This window comes from Sparus aurata, chromosome 1 (genome assembly GCF_900880675.1).
Source record: "Sparus aurata chromosome 1, fSpaAur1.1, whole genome shotgun sequence".
Lineage (NCBI taxonomy): Eukaryota > Metazoa > Chordata > Actinopteri > Spariformes > Sparidae > Sparus > Sparus aurata.
The window spans coordinates 20,077,697-20,087,168 of NC_044187.1; the positions used below are offsets into that span (position 1 = coordinate 20,077,697).

The 9,472-nt window shown below is 43.2% G+C and overlaps 1 protein-coding gene across 2 annotated transcripts; it reads left to right on the plus strand.

The window, feature by feature from the left end:
- The first annotated feature begins 1,385 nt into the window (after positions 1-1,385).
- On the plus strand, positions 1,386-8,927 carry adamtsl7 (ADAMTS-like 7). Of its 2 annotated transcripts, XM_030412229.1 has the most exons (12): positions 1,388-1,561; positions 2,309-2,438; positions 2,517-2,692; positions 2,847-2,955; positions 4,132-4,320; positions 4,573-4,702; positions 5,397-5,619; positions 6,317-6,490; positions 6,619-6,792; positions 6,904-7,083; positions 7,518-7,662; positions 8,300-8,927. In XM_030412229.1, the coding sequence occupies exons 1-12, from the start codon at positions 1,427-1,429 to the stop codon at positions 8,452-8,454; spliced, it is 1,920 nt and encodes a 639-aa protein (XP_030268089.1). In that variant the 5' UTR covers positions 1,388-1,426; the 3' UTR covers positions 8,455-8,927. The 2 variants fall into 2 exon arrangements, with proteins under 2 accessions (XP_030268101.1, XP_030268089.1); XM_030412241.1 differs by lacking the exons at positions 7,518-7,662; positions 8,300-8,927 and having other exon boundaries at positions 1,386-1,561; positions 6,619-6,787; positions 6,904-7,074.
- Positions 8,928-9,472: the final 545 nt, after the last annotated feature.

The window sequence follows — 9,472 nt, forward strand, 5'->3', positions numbered from 1 at the left end:
GACACAAAGATAGAAAAAGTAGCTAAAACAAATGACCACAAAGAGATACAAAACAACCACGGAGATGCAAAGTGACCACAAAGAGATGCAAAACAGCCACAAAGAGACACAACATGACAATGAAAAGTTTCAAAATGACAAATTGTCTCTGTCTCTAAGAGTTGCATTCTAAGAGTTGTTCTTCCAGGGCCCACTGCCTCGGTAATCCGTGCTTGTGCCTACAAAAGCACACACTATCACAATGAAACAGAGGTTCACAGGGAAGCTGGGGAATTCTCAGCCTTGGCAATTTCACACCCATGTTGTGAGCAGCTGCGGTGTCAGTCAGCTGGTAATCTAAGGGAATAAGCTTTCTGAGATCTGATATGTTGTTTCTGCCACTCCGAGCAGAAACAACGAGCACTATGCAGGTAAGAAGAACACAACATCTCTGCTCCAATCCCATCGAAGTTACAACTCTCATCTGTCCTCAACCCCAACATGAAACAGTGGAAAGTTAAAAAAGCCAGGCAAGCTCCACTACATAGTGTGTCTAGAGGGCTAAACAGCCCTCTGCCCAGAAATGAAGCATTCAGCCAGGGGAATATATTGCACCCATATGTGTTTGATCTTCTCCAAATCATTTATGTCCATGCAGATATTACCATAACCTCTCCAGATGAAGATGTTGGGAAAGTGTGACTGTGGGGGTTTTGAACCCAGGCCAACAGATTTACAGTAATTTCTGAATCGATCTGATTGTTCCCCGACATGGTATGGTGATTAGCTGAGTCACAATAAAACTGGCATCCCTTGGGTGTGAATCACTGATGAGCACGATGGCATTTTAAAAAAATGTTTTCAGCACAGACAACGAAAAGAGAGAGAAAAGTGATAAGCCGTGAGTAGATTTAACATATTTTTTCGATTATCCTCAATCCACTGTGGTATTTTTAATTTAGATTTTTCATCCTTCATTCTTTCCATCATCGGTGAAATGAAGAAAAAAAAAATGGAATAGCTCAGAACAAGAAAGAAAAGTGAAGTGAAAACAAGAAGTGGGTGGAGAAGCCAGAGCAAGATCAAGAGTGATGTGTGTCCAAAAGCCTTACAATCTTGCATGACGATTCACGGGAAGAGATATTGTTTTTGGATAGGCTTTAGGATATGCTGCAGCGAGCCTGTCCTCATGCCACAAGCACACATCATGAACTGTCACAACATTCGTTCCAAGGTGCAGAATGGGTGTGATCTCAGCTTGAAGCAACTTTCTTAAGAAAAATGTGCCACAAGACTTTCTCTCAACATTTCTCCTCGCATCCCTCCCAAACTTTGCCTCCTCTCCCTCCCACCCCTCAAGCCAACCCCACCTCACAAACACAACACTCCCCCGTTAAACATGTGTGTGTATGTGTGTGTGCGAGTGTCCTCCTCTCTCAGTTTCTCCATGGCTGGATTGTGGCAGCAGCTCGGCTCCCTGCGGCAGGGTCGAGCTCTGGCTCTCCTCCACTTCGTGTGTCTTCTCTACCTGCCCTCAAGTGCTCTTCCACGGGATAACAAAGCCGGCTCGCCCCCTCTGGAGGTAAGACATCCACGTGGTCACAGAACAAAAGTATAAATGTCATTCATATCTAGCTGCGTGCATGTTTCAACTTATGATTTCATCGTTTAAGCTTTTTAAGAGTTGCATTAGTGATACTGTTTATAAGTGATACTCTTAGCTTGTAATTCTATGAAAGAAATCATCACTGAAACGGATATATTTTACTCAAGCTTTTTGGAATTTGGTGGTCGTTTGCCCACTACAACTAAAATCCTGCCAGAATCAGGCACTGGGGATTAACTACACAATAGACCTCTGGTTTGTTTTTGACTTCCAGGCTAACTAATCACTAACAGATCGAGATATATATATCAAAGCAACAGAAAGGGAAGAACCAGGAGGGCCCATAAAAATAGACATAAATATGAAAAGAACAGAAGGAGTAAATTCCAAACTTGCAACATAGAAATCTGCACGAAAAGGTTCCCCAACTCAAACCAACTGTTGGACTGGACTAAGTAAGCTGTGGGATTTCCAGAAAAAGAGAGTCAGAGAAGGAGAGAGAGTTGGAGAGCAGGAGGAACGAGAGAGAAAAAGCGCAGCAATGTGATCCAGCGGAATTTATGATTATACTGTTGAAACACATGCTTGTGATGGTGAAAACATGGCACAGGGAGCACACGCAGAGTGTCTGCAGATGTATGTACTCGAGTGGGGGGGCACATGCAGTGTTTGTACCTGTGGCTTTGGTTTTGCATAAAAGTGTGCGTATGTGTGTGTTGGCAGGGGTTTCAGGTGGTGAAGGGGAATTTCTCTCGCATGTTCCTCCGTGTTGGCTACCATAAGATTACAGAGATTCCAGCAGGGGCGCGCAACATCACTGTACGGGAGACAGTAAAGAGCCGGAGCTACCTGGGTACACACACGCACACACACACACACAGACAGAATGACAAACACCAGAGTGATAAATGAACTTGGGGTTTCCCTCCAGCTCTGCAGACCAAAAGCGGTGTCTCAATCATCAACGGCAACTGGGTCATTGACCGGCCGGGGGTCTTCAGTGCTGTGGGAACACAGCTGACGTACCTGCGGCCCAACGAGATCCGCTCTCGTAATGGAGAGTCCATCACTGCACCGGGGCCCCTGACTGAGGACCTGCACGTTTATGTGAGCACACAATACACGAGCAGCATCCTCTTTATGTCTCTTAGTCAAATGCACAAACACTGTATGCAAACAATACTTGTTCTACAATATAACCACATGTCATCCGTCACTCTCAGTCTACATTCCCCTCTCTCTCTTTCCTTCTCTCTTCCAGTTGATCTACCAGCAACCGGGTCCCAGTGTACACTATGAATACAGCATGCCTTTACAAAACACACACCCCACCCCTGAGCCTGACACACCTTCTGATATTCTACCACTGGGTGAGTGCAGCACTCGCTAACATGAACACACAAACACGTGATTAAAAGCTATACATGAATGACCCTAAACGACCACAGTGCCATTTGTTTCATAGCACCGTTCCCTCAGGGGGCGTAACACATAACAGATGCCTCTGTTTGTGCGTGCATGTACTGTGTGAGCGTGTGCGCGTTCAGTTCAGGTTTCACTTCAGGGTCATGGTAACGCCAAAATGTATCATTTTCAGCAAAATTCTCATTTTGAAAATTTAATTAGAATTTCGATAACATTCAATACAGGCAGGCGGCCAAACTTTGTTCTGGCGAAGAGCTCTTAACCGCACGCTGAGACAATAATCTGTCACTTGGGCCAGATTTGATTTCATTACCTAATATTTAAGATTCATTAAAGAGATTAAAGAAATTTTGGGCCTGTTGATGCTGATAAATAATCATTTCATTACCAAAGATCTAAAAAAAAACAATGTTCTTATAGTCTCTGCGTATCCATACAGTTGTTTATAATTGCAGCCAATCAGACTCTTACTCCAGGTTGATGGATGGTGGAGCTATGCTTTGAATAAAATTACATGTACATGTCTACTGTACAGTTATTCATCCACTATATAGTGCCATCAAAAGTTCCAAATTATAATTGTGACCATGATATGTACTCTACCTTTTGACAACAATACACAAGGCAATGAGTCACATTTGATAGATATAAAATGACTGCCATGTGCCAAATAATGGTGATTCACAAGCGTCCACAGTCTCACGTAACCGTTCCCTATAGAATAAACTACATTGTCTTTAATAGCTAAGTGAACAAATAAACAGGGGAATAGACTTAAAATGCCTCTTTTGGTTGTCATGAACACGGCTGGAGATGTTTGTGGTGTGTGTTTTTTGTTGCCACAAACACACCTGGCAATGGTCAAGGGTCTCCTTAATAATATCCAGTGATGTCAAAGCTTTTAAATGTTGAAATGCAGTTTTGTGATACACAGTCCTTGAACACACACAGAGAAATTAAGAACAATTAAGGGAGAGAGAAAGATAAAAAACCAAAATATTAAAGACCTAATGGGCCTTTAATATCATCTTATCGTATTTTATCCCCTAACCTTTAACTATTCAAAGTTTCAATTAACTTACTGCCTTTCTTCTTATACCCTTTAACCTTCCACTGTCTAGTGAGGACAGTTGACCCATCCAAGACAGTTGAGGAGGTCCACCAAGGTGATGTCGCCAACAATGACATAATTGAAAAGAAACCCCACCCTAACAAGGTTCAATCTGACCCCAGCGTGACTGCTGACCCTTGGCCATCCTACACGTGGACAAAGAGTGGGCGCACAGAGTGCAGCACGACCTGTGGCACTGGTGAGGAAAAACATTTAAAGCAAAGGAGGACGATATTATGCAAAACACAATGACTTCAAGCTTATGTCCAATTTCTTCATGTCGCAAAATAAAGATTTAGGTCATTGCTATGGGTACCGTCATATCTTTGTACACAAACACACGTTCTTGTGCTTTAATGTGCATCTGTGCTTGTGTGTGTGTGTGTGTGTGTTTGTGTGTGTATGCGTGTGTGTGTGTGTGTTTGTGTGTGTATGCGTGTGCACTCGCCAGGCAGGCGTCTGGTCCTCTGGGAGTGTATTGAGAAAGAGTCCCAGACGACTGTTCCTGCTGACTTCTGTGACCCTGCTCTCAAACCAATAAACCAGGAAGAGGACTGCAACATCCAGCCTTGTCCTGCATAGTGAGCAGCACACACACCTGATGTCCCATACATTAGTCGTGACACACACACACACACACACACACACACACACACACACACACACACACACACACACACACGTACTGTATGTTGTTTTAGTTTCAGATGGTACAGCAACTCTCAGGGTGAAGCTTCCATCACTCACAAACATTCCAGCAATAAGTTAGTCACAGTCGATCACACTGACTCACTTTGATGTGGCTTTGGTTTTTATGTCTTGCGGTAAATACCACTACATCTTACAGTTGCCAGTATGAAGAGGGGGATTAACTGTAAATGTAGTTGTGGGTCCGTTGGATATCTTGCCCACAGTGTCAGTGATCCATGACAGCTGTCAGTCTGAAATATATATTCTTTATTGGGAACGCAGCAGCAGCAGAGGACTGGAAAACCAAAGATTCAGTGGTAATAGACCAAGGAGAAACATCTGAACACAAAGCACAAATTATTTTGCTTGTTTTTCTTATGATCTTTTGGAGAAAACTACAGGCTTAATTTTGCCCCGTGTAGACCAAGGTCAGCTGACCACACACAATAACTGTGGTCAACATGAAGACAGAGAGCTTGGACAAACTCTGCTTGTGAAAGGTCATCGCTAAATATGTAACCACATCTTTTGTGATGGCTGCAGTTCAGTTCCTCTAACCCAGTCTTTGTCTCGATTGGCTGACAGCTGGGACGTGGGGGAGTGGTCAGAGTGCAGCAGGAAGTGTGGACCCGGCACTCAGCATCGCCAGGTCATCTGCCGCCAGGTCACTCACGTTCACGCCACTGGGACGGAGACAGCTGTTACTGTGGCACCAGAGCTATGCGGGTTGTCTGATAGGCCGGAGACCAAGTCTACATGTCAGTTGAAGATTTGCAGCCAGTGGGAGATACGATCAGAGTGGAGCCCGGTAGAAAAACACACACACACACACACACAAACACAACCCTCACTCTTCATGACACAATGAACTAATATGGTAAAAAAACAAAGTTCCAAGTAAAAGTCCTGCATTCTAGATTTCTCTCTAGAAAAAAAGCACAGACTTGGCATTTACACGGACGTACCCAGAATATTTTGACTGGGGTGGCCCAAGTGGGGCTCAGAACTATGCAGTGGTGGCATAAAGTATGTGCATGCACACGTTAAAATGGCATTAATTTACCATTTCTCATATCAACTTTAATTACAGACATAAGTGCTGTACAGTTTCTCACATTCCTCGTCTTTTTTACTGGCTGACGCTTAAAGCCTTAACAATGATGGACACCAAAAGAGGGATATATACAAAAGAAACCATATAGTTTAAAGACACTTGTCAAACAGCTGGTTCAGACTAAGGTCCTACCTCTCATGGGGCAGACAGCCATATAATCATATATTATGATAATTGGGTGGAACTTGGGGAGGCCATTGAGTTTTCAGTGCAGCCCCAGGACCACCTTCTGCACACACCCCTGGCCCTTTATGTCATTGGTTTTGGATATGTGAATAGCTGATCACATGAGTGATAACAATATGATAGATACAGCAGTGTACTAAAAAAAGTACAACATTTGCCTCTCTGTTTCCCCTCACCCCTCTCTCTCCCACCCTCTGTCTCCCAGTGTTCAGTGCCTTGTGGGGTGGGCCAGCGCAGCAGGGAGGTGGTGTGTGTGAACAACCTGGGCGATGTGGAGGAGGATGAGGAGTGTAACATGAACCTAAGGCCAGAAACACTACAGAACTGTGATCCGGGAGCCTGTGCACGCAGCTGGTTCACCTCCCTCTGGAGCCAACAGGTAACACAGATGTAGTGTGTGTGTGTGTGTGTGTGTTTAAGGCAAATATGACAGAACAGATGGGAAATCATATTAAAATATAGATGTGGCAGTGGTTAATATACATGTGCTTACGTGATATTCCTCAGTGCTCTGCAGAGTGTGGTAGGGGCAATCGAACCCGGAGCACAGTGTGCCTGATGGATCACGTGACTGATCTCCCATTGGCAAGCTGCGAAGGGGAACGCCCACCAGAAGTGACATTGTGTGATTCAGGCCCCTGTCAGAACCGCCTGGAGTGGTACACTGGACCCTGGGGTCAGGTAATTTACATGCACAGATACACACGTCATCCATTTGAAGTTTTTCCCCTTACACGTATGTTTGTGTGTTTGTGTTTGTGTGTGTGTGTGTGTGTGTGTGTGTGTGAGTAGTGTTCTGCAGAATGTGGAAATGGCACGCAGACCCGTAGTGTGGCTTGTATTTTCAACAACAACGGCCACATGGAGGTTGTGGATAACTCAAAATGTTCGAGTCTCTCTCAGCCAATCACAGCTCAGGTCTGCAGACTGAAGCCATGTGGTGTCCAGTGGTATGTCACAGAGTGGAGTGTGGTAAGTGTCCTAAAGTCTGTCCTTCTAGCATGCAACCATTAACCCTATATACTGGCTTTGAAAACAACAGTCTGCTTACACGCTTTATTCCGAAGCTTTTAACAGAGTCACATGGTCTTCATCACTGGCATGTCATCAAACCTGGATTGAAATCTCGTGTTAAAAAAAATCGATGGACCTTGACTTGGGATTTGTCAGACCATAACTTATTAAGTCGTCTGGATAATTTAGCATGACGATAATGATCGGTTTGAACACCACAAATGAAATCAGTCACAGCATTATCTCCACTCCACTAAAGATATGTGAGAAAAAATGGTTTGTTTTTCAAAAATGATTTGTATTAATTTATCTTTACAGCTGCTGGTAACTCAGTGGTGTCCACATTCAGTCCTCAGATCTATTTACCATGATTTTTGTTTTTATCACCTCAGTGTTCCCGCTCCTGCAATGGTGGCTACCGTGTGCGTGAGGTGCGTTGTCTTGCAGACAACATTGCCCCCAGCAACCGTTGTGACCCCAGTTTGACCCCAGAGAACCGCGAAGAATGCAACAAACAGCCTTGTTTGGCTGAGATAAGTAAGTCTGTCCACTATTCTACCCTACAATGCCAAGAAGCAGTAACTACACATTTGGTCACATTTTCAATCAATACCAAAATGTGCTTTTATCATGTAAAATATCACTTTGGCATGGAAATGTAGAATTTCAGGGAAGACAGCGTTGAGTTAAAGCTAGCTGACGTCGCTACAGCTACACTTTACTAAATTAACTGTCTCTTTCCGACTGCTTTTTCTTTCAATGAATAATCAATTTTGATGATAGAACATTTAGTAATCCATTAAAATGAGGCAGAAGCGCAATCACACCACAACAAAAACAACTGCTAAACTAGGCTAGTCTTGCATGATTAGGTTAGGCCTGCTAGCCTAGCTTAGCTAGCTGTAACCAACATCTCAATGCCCTCTTATCCTCAAGTGTTGATGTTTTTTCCTAAAACCTTAGTTCAAATGCAGAGTGTTGAAATAATCTGCTTTAAAATGTGTTAAATTGGTCAGTTTCTGTTGGACTAACCTACCCCCAGTTACGGCTAGGTCTTTGTAGTAGTCTAGTCTAGACGCAGCAGGGTCAGAGTTCACAGGAGGGTCCGAGTTTGATGACTCATGTATTCATTTTTCTCACGGCACAAATTCATTTTTCTCACTTTCCTTCACAGATCCATCATGCAGCGATCAATATCATAACTGTATGGTGGTTGTTCAAGCCCGACTCTGCATTTACCCTTACTACAGAAGTGTGTGCTGCGCCTCCTGCTCCCGTGCCCAGAAAACATACCCAAACTCGCTTGAAAAGAACTACATCCGCAGGTGATGCTGCCATCTCAGGTCGCCATTCAGTCGGGAAAAAAAAACAGCACTGTGAACATGATGCTTATCTCCGTTTGGAGTGCCTCAGTATGTGGGAAATTAGGGCATGGTTTAATATTCTGTCCCTCCTGACTGACTGAGTAATCAGCTGCTTTCTTATATTTTGTGAAAACTGCCACACACACACACACACACGCACGCATACACACACACGCACGCACACACACACACACACACACACACACACCACAGCCGGCATTGTTGCTAAAGTGAGCGCTAGTTTCATTTTACTCCAAACTGGATGAAGAATAACCTGAAACCTTTTTAATCTCATGCCAACACACTCACAAACTCTACAATACTTCACTATGTATAGGTCTAGAGTTCTGATTCTTAATGTAACTTTAAACTGGACTGGTCACATTTGGTGATGTACTTGTATATTTATTCTTAATAAATGATGTATAACTTCTGGTACTCAACTGTTGTTTGCCGTATTATTAAAGACGCCACAGAAGCTATTTGTTGAAACGTAACATCTCAAATTCTAAAAATACTGAAGTAATTACTTATAGCCCAAGTCAAAAACTAGGTGTCTATAAGACCTGAAAAGGAAAAGGTAAATACCATTTTAACCACGCAGCAACCTCTAGCCGAAATATTAAGCCAACACAGAAGTGCCAAAAACTGCTGTTCCTAGAATGGCTCTTCAATCCCCATGACAGCCCATGTTAAAATACCTTATAGCAGAAATAAACATGCTTAAGGCCAGGTACGAAAAACTACTTGGTCTCTATGGCTAATTTACCTACTCATGACAACAAGGACTAGAAATTTTATATGACTCGCTCATTTAAATAAAATTAAGCATAATCATATATTATCATACTGGGAGCTACATATATGTACTTTACATCATAAATGTACACAAAAGAAATACTAGAGGATAACAGAAAGACCTAAAAGTCAAGGTGAGTGCTGACAGAGGCAAAACTACAGTTGGCTACTGTTGCTTGCTAGCT

Coding starts and splice junctions, on each gene's coding strand:
- adamtsl7 (XM_030412229.1), top strand. CDS start 1,427: ATGGCTGGATTGTGGCAGCAGCTCGGCTCCCTGCGGCAGGGTCGAGCT. Junction 2,693..2,846: donor CTGAGGACCTGCACGTTTAT/GTGAGCACACAA, acceptor TCTCTCTTCCAG/TTGATCTACCAGCAACCGGG. Junction 7,663..8,299: donor GCCTTGTTTGGCTGAGATAA/GTAAGTCTGTCC, acceptor TTTCCTTCACAG/ATCCATCATGCAGCGATCAA.